The 21,459-nt window shown below is 45.3% G+C and overlaps 1 protein-coding gene and 2 non-coding genes across 7 annotated transcripts in view; 1 reads left to right on the forward strand and 2 right to left on the reverse strand.

Moving 5' to 3' along the window:
• Positions 1-17,810: 17,810 nt before the first annotated feature.
• On the reverse strand, positions 17,811-17,904 carry trnai-uau (transfer RNA isoleucine (anticodon UAU)). The gene is made up of 2 exons: positions 17,867-17,904; positions 17,811-17,846 (listed from the first exon to the last, which is right to left on the reverse strand). It is a non-coding gene; the product is annotated as a tRNA-Ile (tRNA).
• A 785-nt stretch (positions 17,905-18,689) lies between these two features.
• Positions 18,690-21,459, reverse strand: part of rhbdf1b (rhomboid 5 homolog 1b (Drosophila)) — a 41,350-nt gene continuing 38,580 nt past the window's right edge. For all 5 annotated transcript variants that reach the window (XM_030400902.1, XM_030400900.1, XM_030400901.1 and 2 more), the window contains 5 exons: positions 21,346-21,421; positions 20,895-20,995; positions 20,577-20,730; positions 20,257-20,480; positions 18,690-19,779 (listed from right to left, as the gene is read on the reverse strand). In XM_030400902.1, the coding sequence (XP_030256762.1) occupies positions 19,584-19,779; positions 20,257-20,480; positions 20,577-20,730; positions 20,895-20,995; positions 21,346-21,421 (751 nt within the window). In that variant the 3' untranslated portion in view covers positions 18,690-19,583. The remainder of the gene's footprint in view (positions 19,780-20,256; positions 20,481-20,576; positions 20,731-20,894; positions 20,996-21,345; positions 21,422-21,459) is intronic.
• On the forward strand, positions 21,130-21,223 carry trnai-uau (transfer RNA isoleucine (anticodon UAU)). Its single transcript has 2 exons — positions 21,130-21,167; positions 21,188-21,223. It is a non-coding gene; the product is annotated as a tRNA-Ile (tRNA).

Genomic DNA, 21,459 nt, shown 5'->3' on the forward strand with positions numbered 1-21,459 from the left:
GCTTTGTAGAAAAAAAAAGTCCAAGGGTAGAAATAACGAGGGGGAAAAAATGTTTCTGATCTTTTGTCTGTTGGCCTTCATGCTCAGTGCTGAAGCCTTTGCTTATTTATAGGCTTTTGATGAAAGTGACAGAAAAGAGGTCGGTTCAGCAAAGGTATCAAGGAATTAGAAATTGGCGAAACATTCGGTAGACGACAATCGGCTTTTAAAAACAAATGGGATTTCTTATTTGAAGATATGACCAGAATCCCCCAAAATCTTGACAGTTCCGCTAACACTGACCTGAACTCTTAAACGGGAGTTCTAAATATCAGTAATCTGAATACTTGTGTCCCTCTAAGACGACCTGTAACTCCCACAGAATAATTCTTTTAGTTTATGCTATGTGGCTTTCAAAGTAGCATTACGCTGCAATACCGTTAGCCTGCATCTACCACTAAAGGTAATAGGCTTGTTAGCTGGCCATGCTAACGTTTTTGCACACTAATCCATTCCTTTCACTTTTGCTCTTGTTTACCTGGTTTTAGAGGGACTAAAAGGATGTGGTTGCATTTCTGTTTTTGCTAGCTTTTGCATCTATCTCCATTTGGATTATGTGTTCGTTTAAGTTGTGACTTCCTTAGCAGCAAACAAAGAGCTAACTTTTTAACCTACTCTCACTCTGTGGCCGCTCTCCTTTCCCGTTTGACCAACAACTGAGCAGATGATGGATAGTGAGAAACTGGAGGGATACCGCAGCATATTTCAAGGTAAATCAAGGTTTGTTTACCCATTAGCGAACATTAGCATTCAACCACTCCCTAGCTAACATTAGATTACATCCACTGCGTTTCACTTCCAGGTTTGAATAATGTCTCCGAGATGTTCCCTGGTATTTTAACACCGATGAATCGTAGTGTTAGCTAGGAGGTGGTTGAATGCTAACGTTAGCTGCTGGTTACCAAACGTGTTGTTCTACCGTGAAATACAGCCTGATGTATGTCCGGATTTTGAAAATATCAATTGACTTTTCGGTTGCTGATCAATCAGGAAGCAGTGAAATTAAACAATTTGTCAGATTTTGTATATTTATCATTTACATCGTGGAAAATGTTCCCACCCCTGAGCATGACATCAGAAGACAATGGCTGCATTGTGAATGTACCCTATTGTGATTAATGCTAGTTTGCTTAGCTGAGCATGGCAGCTATGAACATTTTATGATCTTGCTGTCTGAGTTACGGTTCATGTTTTGTCAGTGTTTCTCCAAAATACAGGCTTTAACAAACGTGAAAAAGAGACAGTCTCAGTTTTGCCGTTAGCACGCCAATTTCTCTCTAAGTCTTTGATCCCTGAGACATTTAGTTGTGTCTTTTCGCCGTTTAAATCCACACAATCACCCCCTAGATACCCAGAGAGTAAAGAGAGGCAGAGGAGGAGGCAGGCGCATTCTCCGTAATGAGCCGGTTTGAGCCCAGGCCAGACCTGGACCAGACCCTCAGCAGCTCGGTCCAGCTAATTATGCAAGGCTTGCAGACAGCGCTGGCAGACAGAGGGGGACGGCAAACGGAGCGGGGGGAAGATGAAATGAAATAAAGGGAGGGGAAAATACAGAAAGAGTGAGTGACAGCGAACGAAAGTTGAACGGGCGAGAGATGAGGAAGGTGGCGGTGAGGAGAGACGTGCACAAAGAGAGGACGAGAGGCAGCGGGGGAGGCACAGGGGACGAGGTCTGTCCTTTGGCCGGTGGTCAATTAGTGGCGGGGAGAGTAGCAGGCGGCGGCGATCTGTGGCTGCAGAGAGCTCTCAGCTTGTTTACTCTTCGAATGAAGGAGACAGCTGGGGCACCTCCAACACAGAGGCTGCCGAGCATCGTTAGAGTTCATATTAATGAGGTAAATGTGAGAAACATTCGGTTTGAGTAATTCAGAATCAGGAACATCACAAAGGCACTAGGCTGTATGGCTCGGGGCCTTCAGTGATTCTTCAGTACAGGAACCTGTTCCCCATTTGGTGCAGTTTCCCGGGGAGAAAGATTGTGGAGAAGCTCGCGTCACTTGAAGAAATTATAATTATGATTTTTATTTTTTTGAAAGTACAGCTGAAGATATGACAGGAAACAGAGAGGGGGAGTGACACGCAGCAAAGGGACCAGGGCCAGGATGTCGAACCCAGGTCCGCTGCAGAGCCTGGGCACATGGGGCGCGCACTCTACCAACTGAGCTAAACAGCGCGCCAATAATTATGATTTTAAAAAGTCACACGTGGAGTCAGCTGTAACACCTGAACATGATGCAACCGAGAGTATGTAAAAATACTAGTTAGCTTGCTTGATAAGCAGGCTAAACATTTAGCTCTGCATAAGTTAGATACATCCAGCTAGCCAACACGGCTGCTGGCTGCACATCTAACTAAGCTAACTAGCTAACGGCAGCTAGTAGCTACAGTCAAAGACAGCATCAACAAAAAGCATTTTGAGCAGCAGTTGGCGGGTAAGCGTCGTCGTTTTAGCTAACTTCCTGTCTGTTTTGCAGTTAGCGATCCCCTCCCGCCACCACGTGAACGCTCAGCAGTAATAATCAGACACTGCAGCAAACAGGAGGATCCTGCTCTTAACAGGACCCGCCTCGTGATGGAGTTCTCTGTCCTGATTGGATAAAGTTGGCAGGGACACCAGAGATAGGAAACACATGGGTTACTCACCGAACACTCTATCACAATGATTACGGTTCGAATGCAGAGCTATTTAACGCTCATTTTAATATAAATATATCACTTTCTGCAGCTTTATTGCTGGTGTGGTGAAAACAAAAGATATGTTGTAGCTCTAACTGTTGCCTGCTTTATCACAGTGATTAAGAAACTCTTCCCTGTTTTGTTGCAAGCTAAATACCTGTGAACTGTAAATGTAATGTAGGTAAATGTTAAAGCTTTGGCCAAGTGTCAGACATTTGTTCATGTTCCAGCATTTTCCCCCTTTCAGACTTAAGAGTCAGACAATGAAAGAGAAGAAGAAGAGAAGCCCCCATTTAACTGTTTTTACTCCTGCGGGGCCAGTTTTACGCGTTCCTGGCCAATCTCTATTCAGGGCCGGCTGATGTGGGCAGACGTACGGTTTGCACCATCCTCTGCCCGGCATTCCTCTGTTTGTCCGCGCCTCCATTAAGGACATGTAGTCTGGCTATTATGCGTTTGTGCGTCTGGCAGGCTGGCTGGCATGAGCTGGGCAAAAGAGATGTGTGGGCAGAATGCTAACTCGAGCTTGATTGTTAGGGGGTATCAAAGAGGGTGAAGGTGTAGTTTTGTGGGAGACGGTAGCCACGAAGGAGGACAGAGAGGTTTAAGATCATAACTTTTATTTTGGAAAATGATTCAATCTTTTCTGCGCCGCCCACGTCGTCCCCGTGTGTCCGACTGTGGTCTGTTTGGAAGCCCCTGGTGTGTGTTAAATGGATGAAAGGAGCAAACACAAATGAGGCGATCGCAAATAAAGCTTCTCAAGGTTTTCGGGAAGAGATGAATAGATGATGTCTGGAGGCCATACGGGGGGGAAAAAAGAAGAGAAAAAAGCAGGCAAACACATTTGAAAAAAAGGAGAGAGACAACCATGAGCAACAGTAATGACACATTGATTCGTCTGGCAGATCAAATGTAAGCGTCTTTGAGACTACGGGCGGCATGTTAAAGTCGCAGCAGGCGCGGAGGAAGTCTTTCTATCCGGCGGTACAGTACGTTCGCCCGGGAGAAACGCGGCAAATTTTCATTTTCTGTGTGTCCTGTCAGCAAACAAAAGGGGGAGACCTCTTTTGTCGAGGCTCCAATTCCTCCGCTACGCCCCTTCTGTGCTTCCCTGTGATTAGGTTCAAAGCACATCGTGGGGGTGAGGGGCGTGAAATCATTTGTGGTTGTAATTATGGGCTCCCCTCTCCAGAGTAATCATGAGCTATTAAAAACCACCCTCCGCTCAGCACCCCAACAATGCCGGTTAACATCCATGTTCCTCTGGGAGGCGGCGGGGAAGAGGCCAACTACCCGCAAACTGCGGTGGGCACGGCCGCTTTCTGTGTGTGTGTGTGTGTGTGTGTGTGTGTGCATAGCAAGCACATGCTTTTGACTTTTGTATGCATGGAGAGACATCAGGTATTAACTGACATATAATGATAATGAGTTGCAACAGGTAGTGTAAGTTAAAGTCTCTTCAGGTTGACGGCAAAGCAGGAAGGGTTTTTTGCGTCTACCACCACCACTCCTGAGCCCCCAACTCTTGGTGGCCTACCCCATAATTTTCAATGATTCCTTCTGTCCGCCTCTATGATAAAACATTTTGGGGAACGCCAGTCTAGAAGTCGGCAAAAAAGTCTGCTCAAGGCCACGGCTTACGGATTCATGGACGTCCCTTGACCGTGCCGCTCCGCTATGATATTTCATTGAATAACTTAAGGTGACAACGACTGACTGTCGCGTCGCAGATGGCCCCCGACTTTGGTCGGCCTGGTGTGTCGTTGTGTTCGGAAGGTATTGCTACACAATCAAGCTAATACTGACATGAGGAATGAGGGCGATGGACTTTTTGTTTCTCAAAAGTGTCATCTAAACATCTCCAACGTTAGGAAGACTATATATTCTATACTGGGAAGGTCAGTGTCTCTTCCTGCACCCCAGTCCCTCCCTCCCTCCCACCCTCCCTCTGACAGTTTCATTGGCTTTTTGCCTCCCCTCATAGCACCCTGGTTGAATGAACACAATCCCATTATCAGTGACAGTCAATTAAACATCTAAATGCCAAATTGTGAATGCTTGATGCTGCGACACTGAGGGCAATTGAAGATCGCTGGCCAAGGGCTGATTGGCCCCTCCAAGCCGGGGAGGGGAGAGTTATGGCAAAGACAATTTCCGAAGGAGTATGTTTACCGTGGAATATCAAAGTCCAAGCTGACGCCTCCTTCTTTGACAGTAAAAAACATGAAGATCACATCATCTACTGTCCACGAGTGAGCAAACAGAGGGCTGGAGGTGACGGAGAGTTGGCATTTAAGATCAGTTCTCATTGTCCACAACTCGAGATCAACTTTCTTTTCAAAAGCACACCTGCCATCTCAGGAGGAAAATGCAGGATTAAAAAAGGTTGGTTGTCAGTACAGTCGTAGCCTTGCACAGACGCAGAGAGGGGTTGCGTCTCACGAGGTGGTCCTAGTGCCTGCAAAGACTACTGCAAACAACACAAGCAGAAAAGGAGAGAAGAAGAAGAAGAAGAAGAAGAAGAGGACGAGAGGAATACAAGGCTGGGAAGAAAGGGAAAAGGTCATAATCAGCTGTGTGCTTTATTGAGAGGGAGCTAGTGAAAATGTCCACATTGTATCGACACAGCGGGGAGCGAGAGGCAGGAGAAGAGCAAAGAAAAAGAGTGAGAGGAGGAGTGTTTATTCTCTTTTTCTTCCCTCCTCTACTCAGCCTTTTCCCTCCCTTTTTGTCCTTTTTTTCTGTGGTGTATGTGCTTGTGCGTCCCTGTGTGTGTGTGTGTGTGTGTGTGTGTGTGTGTGTGTGTGTACGCACACTCCGTGGCACACTTGAATCTTTTACTGATTACCTCACACACGTCACGTCTTTCTGAAGGGCTTTTAACGGTGGAGGATTATCAGGCAGCCGGAGCCTTTTAACCCTTTCTCTGCCCTGCCTGCTCCGACCAGGCGGCTCATAAATGCTCCCATTTATGTCGCTTTCCAAAAAAGGTGCGATGTGCAATTTTTTTCCCCCTCCACCTTTTGTAACAAAAAGATTCAAGGCTGTCGTGGCACAATGCACCCACAGGCAGCCAAAGGACCAATGCCCTGCAGCTTCAGTCGCTATGAAGAGCTTCTGAATGTAGAGTAGCCGATAACCCCACATGTCACGGAAGGTTCAACAGCATATTAAGCCAACACTGGTAGCAACTATGGCAGGCTGATGCATCATTGGTCCTGGTTTCGTCTATCTATAATGCTCAAAAGACTATATTGACATGGTGGCCATTTTCCTCTGGCACCACGCTCGGGGCGGGAAGCTAAAGTCCCATCTACAACTGGAAAAGACAATGAGCAGTGAAAATCATGATTATATTTCAAAGTAAAAAAAAAAACACATTTCATTAGAGAACAGCTAACATTAGCATTCAACCGAATCCTTGTTAGCTTCGCTGTTTGATAGCGTTTCTTTATATGACAGGAATTAATTTTACAATATCATCGCACTTTTTGGAGACATTTATTTAAGCCTGTAAGTTAAACACACTGGATGAAATCCAATGCTAACGTTAGCTTGGAAGTGGCTCAATGCTAATGTCAGCAGATTGGCTGTCAAATATGTTGATCTACCCTGAAATATTGTAAGACATCCCTCCAGAATTTAACTATCATCATCTTTTCAGCTGCTGATCGATCGGGAAGAAGTGAACTGTTAAGCATTTTGTCACATTCTCTATGTTTATACGTCTTTCAACCTGGAATGCAGCGGCATGACATTATCCCAGCATTGGAGCATCAGAGGACAATGGCCGCCGTGTGAATATGGTCTATGCACATAAAAAAAAAATACATCCTTACTCTCATATTGGCTGTGGCGTTTCTTAGCTCCCTGCTCATCATCATCTCTTGAGGTTACATTAGCTGCTATTAGCCTAATTGCATGATAGCATATCTGTGGTTTTGCCATATGGAGCCTGCAATATGTACAAAATCAATATCTGATTAGCGGCGTGGTGGAAAATGTATTTAATGTCAATAAATATTGTCATTTATCGTTGAGATTTATAAGACACAAATATAGCACAGCAGTGAAAACCAGTCTGGAGGGAGGCTCTCTGATCACAGGCTGGTGGATATTGGCCCACCCAGCATGACGCTTTCACTTACTTTGTGGGTTAAAATGTAATCTGGGTTGAAGAAATAACAATCAAAGAAATTTACAATTGTCTTTTCTGCTTATCAACCAGTCAACGTAGCAAACGGAAGCTAGCCTTGGTTGCTATTTTTGATAGCAGCTATGACTATGAGCCATTAATCTTACAGATAAGAAAAACACAATCCACAAACAACCCTTCTAAATATAACATAATGTAAAAAAATAAATAAATAAATAAAAAAAAAAAAACCTAACTGCATTTCCATTAGTGGAGGTGAAATAGAAATGTGCTTCCTGATTATCAGTGCTTCAAAGCTTCCTGATACAACAACACAATAAAGCACTTGATATTATAATGCACCAATTAATGGACTTGCAATTGGAGCGTACTGTATATGATTATATCTGGGATGTTGTTTGATGCTACGGAGGTCAAATATATTTCGTTCTGTGATGGAACTGAAATATTCGTGACAACCGATGAGTGATTAATTGATAAACGTGTTGACGTTCACAGACCTGTTTTCTATTTCTGGGTTTTTTTTGCTGACCGTCGCTCCTCTGATGAACAGCAAACGGATGTACTGTGGCTTTATGGAGTTACGTTTTAGTGAATAAGCACTGTGATGCGTCCTCGAACAGAAGTCCCTCGTAAAGGTAGATGCTCGAGGCCTTCCATGTGTACCATCTCTGAGGTGGTCGGGTGTCTCTTCTCCCTCCCTCCCCTTCCCATGTTTTCCTCTGTTTTTATGTGTGTCCTGCCCATCCTCTTCCATTCAATCCCCTGTTTACCATCACAATAGCTGCCTGCCGAGACCTTCTCCCTTCTTCTCTGACCACCGCTGGCTGCTGGCAGGGGCCCATTCACTGCCGCAACCCACCCCGGACCATAAAGAGCCCGGCAGGACCGGCTAGGCCCCCCCCGTAAACAGCCAGCACCGCACTTGTTGTGTCTGCTAGCTATACTGTGAGGGGACGGAGGCGGGATGGTGGAGCTGTTGGGGTTTATGTACTTGGTTTTGTAAGGGGTTAAAGAGGAGGGGTTTTGGGTTTTATGTACCTAATAGGATAGACCTGCAGGTTGAATGGACAGGAAAACTGTTAAGGGACAAATTGTTCGGCGTTTAACTTGAAAGGGAAAGAATAAAGGAAATGGTGGATGACCAGATTGTTTCAAGGCCAGACGTGGTAATAGCAGGCTGAGTGCTCCAAAGCAGCATGGCAACTGTTGGTGTTTCAACTGTTCATGTGTGAAAGGTTTATGTTGTACTTTCTGCATACAGTACGCTGTATTAGTGTTTGTTCCAAATAATTTGGTCAAATTGCAGTTATCAACAAGAGCAAAAGTAGGCTTTGTTTTTGTTTTTTTAACATTGATAAAAATAAATTGTTACAAAGCTTTAACAGCCACTCAGAGCGTCAACATGCTGGGCTCCAACATGCTAGCTTTGCTTTGATTTAGCACCATGACTCTGCACTTCAGTTTCTTCATGTCGTGCTCTGTATTATGGGGTGACGTACAGAATGTTACAGGATTAGCCCGCTCGCGCCTGTGAATTTTGACGGTCTGGTCATTTGCCCTCACTAGTTAACCCATTAAAGAGAAACCGCTCAAGCTAGCTAGTCCACATTCTGCATTATACGGGACCCTACGCAGAGTGTGCACGGACCACAGATGAATCAGCAAGTGTTGAAATAACGTGGATGATAAGTTACACCTAGTGGGAAACCTAGAAAGCTAGGCTAACTAGCTTCCACTCTACATGTGGAAGTTAGTTAGCCTAGCTTGCTAGCTTCCACTGGAGTGGATAAAAACAAATTACAGCACAAATGTTATTGTGCATGTTTTTGAGTTTTTTTATAGTACACATACGTCTTGCAAGCTACAGTGCAGGGATTGTTGGAAAGATAATTGTGATAATTGCGAAGATGTTTGCGAGACGTCTTCCCAATTAGTGAACACTCTTCCAAAGATTTGGGCAATGTCTGCAGGACGTATGGTTGCTATCTGGTAGGTGGCTTTAATTGGAACATAACCAAAGCGACACAAAGGCTACACAGAACAAGGACTAAAATTAGCATCACAGCGGCACACTAGCTCTCAGGTGACATTCAACTGCTGCCGAGGCACTTTGGACGGCCTGAAAATTAGCTATTAAACTGCTTCCACTTTTCTTTTTCTTTTTTTTTAAATGAACTGCATCACAGCACACATTTCCTCACACATAAACTGAGGAGAATTCAACTGAACTCAAACTGTGATGACGACTCCACGACCAGCCATCCCCACAGAGATCCTGGAGATTATTCTGTCTTGTGCCCATGATTGCCAAATTAGGAGGAAAAAAACCTCTTCCACAAAACGCTGCCCCCTCTCCTTGACGATGGCTGGAGGTCAGACGGGTTAGCAGGCGAGCTGTAGCCTCTTTAGCAGAAAGCCACACATGATTGGCCTCGTCTGAAGAGCGGCGCTCTCTCACCAAAATCAGCAATTTAGCCGTGGTCGCATTCACGAAGGTCTCGATTTGATTGGAGGACAGGTCGTGTTTGTGTGTACGAATGTGCGCGTGTGTGTGTGTGCATGCCTCAGACCTTGGGAGGGCTGACTGTGCAAGCCCGAGCTTGCCCGGGCCAACGCCACAAAGCCTGTCAGAAATGAAAGATGATGGCAGCACGGAGGCCGAGAGGCAGAGGAGGATACTCGCCGGTTCATTTTTTTTATGAGAACAAACACACACCCAACTGGCGAAAAACAAAAGGCTGCGATATACAATACGGCCGCGCTCATCAGCACTTTTTTCTGTTACAGAATCTGAGCTTTAAATCGCTCCACTGAACAGAGCGAGAGCGAGAGAGAGAGGAAACAAAGAGCGAGGGGCTTATCTCGAGGAAGAGTTTCATCTAACTGTTATTGACGCAGGTGACCCGCGGTAAACAGATTGTTTGGAGTGTTGGAGATAAAACCAGTGCGGGTTGTGTATGCAGAGTGTGTGTGTTCTCTCTCTACCTCACACAAGCAGTAAGAAAGGTGATTAAGCAACAAACCAAAAGTGGGGTTTTACAGATAAGCCACGGGAGGAAAGCGCTTTGATTTAAACACAGTCCTTTTAAAAAACATGCAAATGTGGCGATCTGTTGGAGGCGAGGGGTCGCTCTCGTGGAAGGTTCCACTGGTTTGAAGGAGCGTTATGGAGTTTTTTGGGAAGAGATTTTATAGATATTCTAAATTCTTTCACGCCTCCACAAACTGAATAAACAAACCGACCTTAAAGGAAAGCACAAGTTCACACTCATTTGCTTTGTTTATATGTAGCGGACCCTGCCACCTTTCTAGCTTCAAGCAGTCTTCTTGGGACCTTTTTTTCCTCCGAGGACAGCTTGTTTAGTCAGTTTTAAAAAAGATAAATAGCTCTGAGTCCGTATTATTACCTCATTGATATTGTATATCTTAAAATTCTGAGTTTGAATAGTGCGTACTGCCCCTTTAACCCTGCCAGCGCAGGACTCTTCCTCTCCGAGACACTTCAGCCAGATTCATCTCAGTCATCAAGAGATTTAAAGCTGATTGACCAAGTTCACGATCAATTTCAAACTCCCCTCGAAATGCTTTTTTTTTTTTTTTTCCCTTCACACGAAGGAAGAGGACCAATCAATACTGTCGCACACCAACACCGGAACTTTCTTGCAAGTTTCAGAAATGGAAAGCAAGGAGGGGGGAGAAAATTGCACTTTATATGGAGTTCTGAAGATTATAGCGAGGACTCTGATGACAGTGTTTAGCGTGGGCTCATCTTATGGTGCACGGCGCCTTTTCCAAAAATATTCATGAGACATTGATTTGGCTGTCAAATTGTGTCCCGGGCGGGCGGGGCCCTGATTCGCTGCTCCAGAGGAGGGAGATGAGATGTTAAGACATTTGGAGAAGTGAAATTGCCATTGAGGTTGATTTACATCGTGATGAGCGTGACAGTGAGGGGCGAGTGCTTACTCTTTGCATAAATTTGTTATATATTAATGGAGGCAAACATACAGTGCTTGATTTTCGGGAGGTTTCAGAATCTGGTCCTATTTCACGCTTGTCTTGCTATGGAAAACGCTGATGATTGACCAGCAAAAAATGTCTCTCGGTCACGCTCAGGGAAGTGGAACGCCGTGTCCTGCGCCGAGACGTGAAGGTGCACAGAACTCGTGGTTAATTTGTAAGTAGGATTATACTGTTGTAGGGGTTTGACATGAGATAACAGGTGAACGAGTGCACAGTAGTTGTGATTTCACCTTTGCTGCGTGTGCATGTCCTTCTCCTCCACCTGTGCTGAGTCACGACGGCCCATCACACCACCCCGACTGATTGGTAACAGCCAGCAGCCGCTCCTCTGTCCAGGCAGGCCTGGACTTGCCCCGTGAAATGATTAGTCCTGCTTGTCTTACACTGGACACAATGGTCCCCTCCGCGCAGCTATGCATCGCTGTTGACCCATCGCTAACTAATTGGAACAGAATGAAATGAGCACGGCGAAGCAGACCGTTTCTTTAAGAAACAATAAGAGAAGCACAATGTGGGAGAGCCACATTCCACCGATGACTGTAATGACTGGGCACCATACTGGACATGTGACGGGCTCACTTTCACTACACGATGTGAAAACTGTATGTTTGCACTTTGTGGGTTTTAGAATGTATTGAAATGAACTGAAATTTTCAACAGGATGTAAATAAATAGCAGTTTTGACATTATGATGGCTGTGTATTGTGCTAGCAGGGTAAACGCTAACAGGCCACAGGTCCTGGCTATTAAAGCTAACTAGCTAAGAACGGCTAAATTTAGCAGTTAACTTGGTGACATGGTGCCTCAGATTTGTTTTGAGTAGTCATTGAATTTGACAGCCAATTTTAACATGTTGCACCTTTAATATGAAGAAAAATTGAGCTTGATTCTAGAAATTATGTGAACACAGAAGGTTTCCTGGGTTCATAGAATGGGCAGAAGCAGAGAAGCTCAGAAACACAGGGCTCAGTACCGAACTGTCGTAGCTTGGCAATGTTCATTGGGTGGGAAGCCAGTGAGGGACCGCATCCCTGACTCTGTTCTAAAGACCGCTACTGGATGTTTTTTATTTATTCTGCATCTATTTTATTTGCAAACTATGTACAATATTAAACTTAAACGTAACCATTTTAATGCAGTGTACCAGACCTAGCTTTTATGCTAATTTCTATCTTCAGTCTCTCAGCAGGTGACGTTGAAAACACAGTAAAAGAAAAAACATTTAACAAGCATTTGAAAAACAGGGCTCAATATATCAGTTGTAATTAGGAGGGTTAGACAAATTAAACCTAGTGATGTTATTATTGTAAAACCATATATTATAAAGCTTGTTTTCCGAAATGTTTTGTTTTGGGAAATGTTGTTGTGTTTTCTGAGATGATGTTGTGTTTTGACCCTCAGGGCCACCGTAATCTCCAAATGAAATTAAACAAAGTCACATAATGGAGGCCAGGTCATTTAACATTTTTGACACAACACATAATTTGTCTTGTGTCAAAATTCTCAAAGCTCAGAGGATCATGTTCCTCTAGTATTCTACAGTACACCTATTGGCCCCCTAATGCTACAGGACAGTGCATCATCATCGTTAACACACTTGGGCACCTGCTGGGAGGCAGGTCAGATATGGATGGGAGACAGTGTGTGGACCTCACATTTTCTCTCACCTCTTCCCCTCGTTTCTTCTTCCTGTTCTTTCATTCATTTGAATTTTTCGACCCACTCTTTCTCTTCCTCTGTTTCCTCCGTGGCTCCCATGTGTGCTGCGTGAAGATCGGATAACAATTCCATGAAAATTAATCCGGTGAGACGTAACCCACACAGAGGGGGGAGGGGGGAGGGGGGAGGGGGAGGTCGCGTGCACTTGCGTACACAGAATAGGAGAGAGTACGGGAGGATTACCAGCCATCAGAGAGATTCTCAAAGGGCATTCAAGGAAAGAGTATTGTTAGAGCGATCACTAATGAGATGTGTGTGTGTGTGTGTGTATGTGCACCTGTGTGTGCGCGCGAGCGTGTGTAATTAGTGACTGGGAGCCAATGAGTGGAGGATAAGAGCAGGCCTTCAGTGCGGCTGGAGGACACATGGCGAGGAATAGGAGGATTGTCCTCTGGAGATGACAGGGAGAATGTATGTGTGGAGGGAGCGGATCACTCCGGAAGCAAGTCATGTTAGAGCGCTATATATGATCGGGCCGTCTCCCCCTGGCTTTCCCACCTGCTGATGCATCGCCAAAGGATTCAACGCAACCTGACGTTGCTGTTGCTCAATACAAGCTCCATAACAGCTGCTTAATGTGAAACAAAGCCCGCAAATCCAGAAGCATCTCTTCCTTGGGTGTAAAAAGCAGTTTTATAGTCTTATACGTCTTCTCATGGGGTCACGTATGGACTGAAGGGTGCTGATACAACAGGCTGACGGGTGGCTGTCGGTCAGTTTCAGGCCTGGGTAAACGTACGTGGCCTTAGCTTTGTGTCCCACGCAGCTGGCGCCAGTCGGCCCTTGTCGGCAGCTTTTCAGCCAACTGAGCGAACGATTTCAACCATTTAGTGCAGGTTTGCCTCTTTGCACTTTTTTATTACAGATATTTTCAATTAGAAGCGACTACATGAGGTGGAGAGTGGTGTGAAAATGATACAATAATGACGAATGGCCAATACAGAGAACTGCCACCAGATATTAGTTTACACGATTAGTTGATTCATAAAAATTGAGGTGAATTATGATGTGTAATTATACGGATGGATGGAAGACACGTGCATGCACCACGATTAAAAAGAGCTCCTTGGGGAGGCCTCTGTGAAGTAAGGAAACTAAACCTGTTCAGAAAATGAAGGTGGATCTCCTTAATTAACGCGCACATTGGCGGTATATATATAGACCTTTTTGCTTCTACAAGAGAACGGGCGGATGAAAAGGGGTGAAGACTAAAACCTCAGGTCACAGCCACTTCCCTGCGATTTTTCTATGGGAACCGTCAAGGAACTAGGATGGCAGCCGGTTATGGCTACTTCCTGGAGGCAGTGCAGATCGACTGGCTCATACAGAAGTGGCAAATGTAAGTTGAGGTCTGATTTTTAGGGTTGGCTTTAAAAACAGGAGTGTAAATAGGAGTAATTATTCAGTAATCCAGATCTAAATACATTCTGTTATGACCAAAATTTTAATGTATTAATTTGCAGAGGAGTCTAAAGTGAACTAAATACCTGAAATGATAACAATGAGATCATTAGCCTACAACGCAGATGAAAATACACAGACTGACAAACACACACACATACGCAGACAAGGTTTGTCACTATCAGTCCAGGTGGTGTATAGGACCATGTGGTTTGGGGGGGGGGGGGGGGGCTATAACATTACTCTCTATCAACCCTGCCATAGGTGGGATCATCAGACAGGTGCGTGCTAGCCCCCCCCCCCCTTCCTCCTCACTCTCACACACACAAATACAAACACCCCTCCCCCCTTCTTTGGTCGGCCCCCTTCACCTGATGGCCAGGGTGCTGAGTCTGAGGAGATTGAGTGTGTATTTGTCAGTGTGGGTGTGTGTGTGTGTGTGTGTGTGTGTGTGTGTGTTGGTTGTTCCAGGCACAATGAAGAGAGAGGGTCTGTCAGTGGCCACCTGTTGGCCAGCTGTCAGGGTCCCATTTCAGGGTCGCCTTTCCGTGAAGACGCAACAGCAATTACGTCTATTTACAATCTATCTACCTATGAGTCTACCTATCTAGTCCGGGTATTGATGTGGGGCAGCTGATTTTTAATTTGCTGCAACTATTTATTAAAAGATGACATGAGGCGAGGTCGACGGGAAGGAAGACGGGGAGGACTGAGGAGTATCTACTGGGCATCTAAAGTGTGTCTCGTTTGATGCTGATCAATGGCGCTCAGATACCATCCTCTTCATGTCACATTTACATCTCTATAGGAGCCGTGATGGAGGGCCGGAGGTGTGGAGGGGGAGAATTGGAAAAACCGAGTAATGAATGTGTGATGGAAATTGTGAGGCATGAAATGGACAGGAGGAGGAGGAGGAGGAGGAGGAGGAGGAGGACGTGACGGGATGGAGTTGGACCGGAGAAGGGAGAAGTGCTTGTGTGTGGGAGGAGGAGGGGGGTGGGGGTGGAAGGCTGGAGGAGAGGGGAGAGATAATTTCCTATGAGGAGTCTGCGGGGGATGAGGGGCGGCTGTGAGTCAGGGGAGGGGGTCTAATGGCTTCGGGTGCTGCCTCGATTAGGCCGAGCACCCACTGGATGAGAGAATAAGACGAGTCCTGAGATAATTCTGCAGGATCTGTATGTTGGCGGCGGTCATTAATTTGCCACTATTAGCTGCTCCGCCACGCAAGATTTAAAAAAAGAGAGGAGGCAGACACAGAGTGTCAGGTCACATAATGTTGTATGTCTGATTTGATATGTAGATCAAGCTTACAGCTGCTGTAAGCAGTGTTTTATTTTAACAATCGAATCAAATTCAAATGACAGTGTGACAGGGTTCACATAAAGTGATGAACCTATGAAGAGTCATAGCCAAACCCATTGTTTTGGGTTTCTTGGCAAGGACTTTACTATTTTAGTTCGCTCTTATGCTCTCAAAGCACCAAACAGCTGAAAAACACAGTTAGCAACCAGCTGGAGAACATGATTGAGCATTTAGCCCCGCCCCTTTTGGGGACCCAAAAAGAGGCGGGCCTAAATGCTCCAAACGACTTTTGGTCATTCTGGCAAAAGGAAGGAAAATGACTTATGCCTGGTTTCATCTATAGCAACATTTGTCTGGCCCAGTGATCAGAGTTTTGGTTCACAGGTGGTTCAGATCCGATCTATGACAGAGAGATATGTCTGCCAAATATATGATAATATCTGGGCCAGAATCCAGGCCTATGTCATGGGCACCTGTGTCCTGGCTGTAAGATCTGGACCACCTCTGGACAGTGACTCATTGCTGTATTTAGGTCAAGTGTAAGTGGGCTATGAGGTCAAATCACAAGGTCAGTCCAGTTTGCCATATGAATCCTTTCACATTTAAGCAGACTAGTAAATACAACAGAAGGACAGCAAGAGGAAGTTTTTGCCCAGATATATATTACCTGGACATCTGGTGGCTGCATCAGAAGCCCAGAAATGTTGGCTTTTAATGCTAGAGTAAACTAAATCGTCCTCAGACCATTGCCACAAAGTTCCAATATCGGTCAAGACCAACGAAAAAGTCATTGTACTTCAATTCAACATGTCACCAGAAACAAGACTCCAAATAACTGCTTAAACTGTCCGCTACAGACATGAGAGCGGAATTTGTCCTCCCATCATACTCCTCCATCTTTTTCTCTTCTGTGATTTGTCACCTAGATCAATAAAATGCCAGCAGCAACAGGCTTCACCCCCTTCAGCACACACAAATGTCAAGACCTCATAAAGAAGCTCACTCCAAAAGCCGGACAGAGAATCTTCCCCTCTTGCCTCGAATAACCTGATGTCCAAAATGTCAGACGGTTTGACGATCAATAACGCCGGGAAGCCTTGGCAAAGGTTTCATCGCGCCCACTTTCTCTCTCAGTATTTCCGTTTGCTACCTCAGAAAGTGAGTTTTTCTGAGCACTAAAGCATCACCCAGAATTGTAACTTCCTGCATTAAAAAAAAACCCAAACATTTTGAGTGTGTGACCTCTGACCCCACTGTGTAGGAGAGATTGTTACAAAATAAGAATCAATGCAGCTCTTCGTGCCCGAAATATACAAGTTGTGGCTGTCGTACTTTGTATGCAGAACGGCGTCGTCTGTGTTTGTGCTCTCAGGGCTCCTCTCTAACATGAGCACACTCTTATTTAGACTCAATTACAGACAGGACTTAATGAATGCCACAGCAGTCGAATGTGCATGTGTGAAGGGACAGGATGAATAAACCCAGTGGTATAACACACAGGGAGCGTTGTGGAGCGCCAATGAGAGTTCTGCACGCTAATAAACTTTCCGCCCAAATTAATCCCATTGAAATCCCAAAGAACAACACAGCAACGTCGCAGTAATTCGGGCTTTACATCCTCTGAGTGGTGATAACGTTTGTACCCTGGCTTCCAGGATCAACCCTGTAAGTTATTGGGCTCGGGTTGCCATCTAGTGGTGGTTCACAGAGCACAACACACCTCCTGTCTTTTCTTCTCATTTCATGGTTTGTACCCTGTCCTCAGGTAATTTAGGGGAGAGGATTAACTCCCCCAAAAGGTACAATTGTAAAGGAACCTGATGGTGAATTTTAAAAAGTTGTGAAAGAAATTAGTGTTTTCCCCATTAAAATAACAGGGACAAACAATCCCGCTATAGTGATCTCTGTCACAAGTGGTGCATGAAAACAGAACTGGCTTGAGGACGGTTGCCTCACTCCATTATCACCTGATAGTGTAGGGTTCCATTAAACATTGTAAGGGATTCTGTTTAGCATACAGTTTTTGAGGGGTTCAAATTAAAGTGTGACAATCAACCCCGTTCTCCCCTAATCCAGTTACTGGACTGTCGTCTCCACAAAACACCATGAGCCATGTCCCACTGGTTTACTAATTTATGAAGCTGTCAGTCTAAAAAACATTTTAAAAACAGAATTGTATCTCCAGAATATTGCGTGCTGACACGTTGAAGTGCTTTTAAAACCTCCGATACCTGTGATTACATCTGTTCTTTCCAATAAATTGTTTTCACGTCCACTGATTTCTCATAAAAGATGATATAGGCACCAGAGCCCATCTGTAAAGGGTTAGGGTTAGGCTAATGAAAGAAAAAAGAAAACTAAGCCTGAGGTATGGATGCATGAAGGCAAGTTTAACCATTTGATCTAGTACTGCAATCTTATCTGTTTGTCATGCGATCAGTTGTGTAGAGGTATTTTTTTGGCTCAACTCTCGCAGTAAAACTCCTGCTGCTCCAGGTGAGGCTCGAACTCACAACCTCGGCATCACTCTGCAGGTTACTGTCTTATAAGTACCGCGCGCTGACCGATTGCGCCACTGGAGCTCTGCTTCACACTCTCACTATCTTGACTGACCTCCCACTGTTGACTGTCTTTTGAAAGGAAACTTGATTGATTGATTAACACAACAAGCGCAGGATGCCTTAGGGCTGCTGTAACGAGTCGAGAAAGTCTGTGCTCAAACCTCTGAGGACAGCATTCATGTTGCAGGTATATGTGGCCTTTTTTTGTTGTTAAAGTGTTAATATCATTCAAAGTGATTATTATTTGTACAAAGCCACAACGGTAAAACTCCAGTGCTCCAGATGAGGCTCGAACGCACAACCTCAGCATCACTCTGCAGATTGCTGTCTTATAAGTACCGCGTGCTGACTGATTGCGCCACTGGGGCATTCCTGAAAAAGAAACCTGACTAAACTTGCCCAATATTTGCATATTTGACTGGTTCCATGTTATGCAACTCACTACTATTTCTACTGAAGTAAATGTAAGAGACTTACAATTGAGTATTTTTACTTCGAGGTGTTGCTGAGAAGCTTCTTTACTGCTCCACAAAGGGGAGCTGTGAGGTATAAAATGCTCTGGGTTCATTTCTTACAGATTATTAACATTGCATAAAGCTGGGACTGTGAAATGTCTATTTCCTTGTTATGTTCTGGTGTCAGACACAGTGTAAACACAAGCTCCAGTGGCATAATCAGTCAGCGTGTTACTTATGAGAAATAAACCTGCAGAGTGATGCAGAGAGTTCAAGCCTCACCTGCAGCAGCAAAATCTATCTTTCCTCCCATGCAGACGCATCCCCTGTGATCAGACAAAAAAAACTGACTCAGTCTCTTGTTTTGTTTATTGCCAGGTGGCTAAAACGCCACCACATTGAATATAAAAAAACACAAACTCACCTCAACAAAAGCTATTCACAACGGAGCTGATTAACATACAAGTGTGTTCTGAAACGATGTAACGCGGGGTGAATATAAAAAAAAAAACAGTTTGTTTGTGATTGAAGTGCTTAAAGGCTGTTGCGGAAACTACGTCTCCAGTGAGGTGGGGGAGGGGGGAGAAAAGGCAGTCCAGCCGTCAAATACTGAAAGTACAAACAGATTTTTTAGTTTACATGATTCTGTCAGAATGTGAAACCTAAAAAACATCAGCGTACCGTTTGATTCATGGCACAAAAATACATTGTGTGTGGTTGTGTGTCAATAAGGCACATTTACGCATTTAAGAGTTGCATTTCTTGGCGGGTTTTAACCCCGAAGACATCCAGTAAATGGACAAAACCGTTCGGACATCAGTAAAAAACAGTACAAAACAAAACTCACAGCAGCTGTCTCAGGGTGTGTGTTCCTTTTGGCCACCGAGGGGCGCTGTTCAGCCTGTTTCACCGCAGAAGAGGGCTGAATATAACAACTGTCTGTGTAGCTCTCCTGCTGTGTGACTGCTCGTCGATTAGCCCAGCTAGAGATCAGTCACACATAAATCAATCATCAGTTCTTTTCAGTCATCTTTACATTGTTCGTTTGGCTTTCATGCATAGCCTTTATTCAGAGTGGCTCTGTGGTTGTACCATTAAAACAAACACATGAAATACTGCTCATTGTTTCCAGGAGAAAAGCTGCGCTGCTGCACCAACGTGTCGCATGTCCAACTTCATCGGCACGCGACATCTAGAAATGTCTCGACCAGTCCGGTGTCAGCTGACTGTTTCAGAGGCCGGCCATCAGAGGAGGTGAGCGTTCAGGTCGTACTTCTCACAGAACTTGTCCGTGATGGGGATGCAGGTGAGGTACTCGCACCAGTCGCACTTCACCGGGTAGACGTAGAAGAGGACGGCCAGGGCGGAGAGCAGGCCCAAGAACACCACCAGGAAGATGCAGATCTGGACACGCTTCCGGTACATGTCGGAACGCCCGAAGCTGAGGAGCAGAAACTTGCGTTATGCTAGTACAGAACACCTTGTACTGCAGAAAAAGGTATCTTTTCAAAACCATACTGATGATGCTTGGGTTTCGGAGGTGCAAGTTTTTCATCCCAGAGCTTTTTACGTTTACTTGCTGGGGGTTGGATGAGAACATCACTACCATTCTCCTAGATGTTCATAATTATCAAGCTACAGCCAGGAGAGAGTTAGCATAGCTTAGCATAAAGACTGGATGCAGCAAGAAACAGCTAGCCAAAGATTTTTTAAAAATGTACAGCTTCAGAAGTGCTGGTAGGTTTCTTTCTTTCTTTTTCAACGCTAAATGCTAAGCTAAGCTAACCACCTGCTAGCTTCATAATTGGTGTACTAATAGAAGAGTTGCACTGATCTTCCCATATAAATGTAGGTAAACCCTCATGGGTTTGCATTCAGATGCATTCTCTCTTTAAACAAACCGGCACACAACCCCTACCTGATGTACGGCAGGAAGGCGAAGGACAGGAAGAACCCCGACACGAAGCCGCAGATGTGGGCGAAGTTGTCGATCCAAGGGAGCAGGCCAAAGGAGAAGAAGAAGACGGAGATGGCCAGCAGCTTGGCGAAGGCTCGCCACGGTCGCTCAAGGATCTGCCAGCTCTGAAACAGCTCCACGAACAGACAGGCAAGGATGCCAAACTGGCTGCCTGCAGGACCCACCTGAGACGAAACAGCAGGGAACAGGTCGATGACACAGAGGGCTCTGGCATTCACAGTTACAGCCAGCAAAGCTTCTGGGGTTTTTATATATTGTACCTCGGCTCTGTAGGGCAGGAAGATGGATGAGGCCAAATTGCCCGTGACGCCGCTGAGCATGTAAATGATGGAGACCCTCAGCCAGCCGGCCAGCTTCTCTATGTCCCTCAGCACCGTCATCTGGAAAAACACCGACACCAGGCAGTGAAGGATCCTGCAGAACCACACAGAACAGTTATTATTAATCTCTGGATCAGATCCATACAATTTACAGTTGTAACTGTGATTTAAAGAGATGAAACAGATCTATCTTGACGCGTCTCTAAGGGATGCTTTAAATATTCAGTCCTATTGTGAGATGAAGCGAGGTTCAGTCACCCAGCATGAAGAAAGAGAGACAGCCAGAGTCTGGAGAACTGGTCGGGGATCTCCGGGTTGAGGAAAGGCAGCAAACCACACACGTCGTCCATGCAGGCCACCTGGAAGAGAGAGGAAGAGAAAGGCTAAGTCAGGACCAAAGTTGCTGCTTTTCAATCCACTGCCACCCTGTGGGGGAAAATGAGAGTGCTGAATTCAGTCCAAAGTCCTTTCAGCTCTCAGCTCTCTCTGCAGAGCTCCAGTGGCGCAATCGGTCAGCGCGCGGTACTTATAAGACAGTCACCTGCAGGGCGATGCCGAGGTTGTGAGTTCGAGCCTCACCTGGAGCAGCGATGATTTTAAACTCAAACGTCTGCCAGAAAGACGACGTAAATGGATGGCGATCAAAAAGCAGCAGTCAGATTGATTAGAGAAAAAAATTGTAAGAGGTTGAAACGAGTGTTCGTCCTACCTGAGAGCAGAGAGTAGCCTCCTCGTGGAAGTAGCCTCGCATGAAGTCGCAGTACTCCCGAGAGGTGATTTCACATCTGTGACACGAAACGCATCATTAGCTTCAACGGCAACA

The sequence above is a fragment of the Sparus aurata genome, chromosome 20 (assembly GCF_900880675.1).
Source record: "Sparus aurata chromosome 20, fSpaAur1.1, whole genome shotgun sequence".
Classification (NCBI taxonomy): domain Eukaryota; kingdom Metazoa; phylum Chordata; class Actinopteri; order Spariformes; family Sparidae; genus Sparus; species Sparus aurata.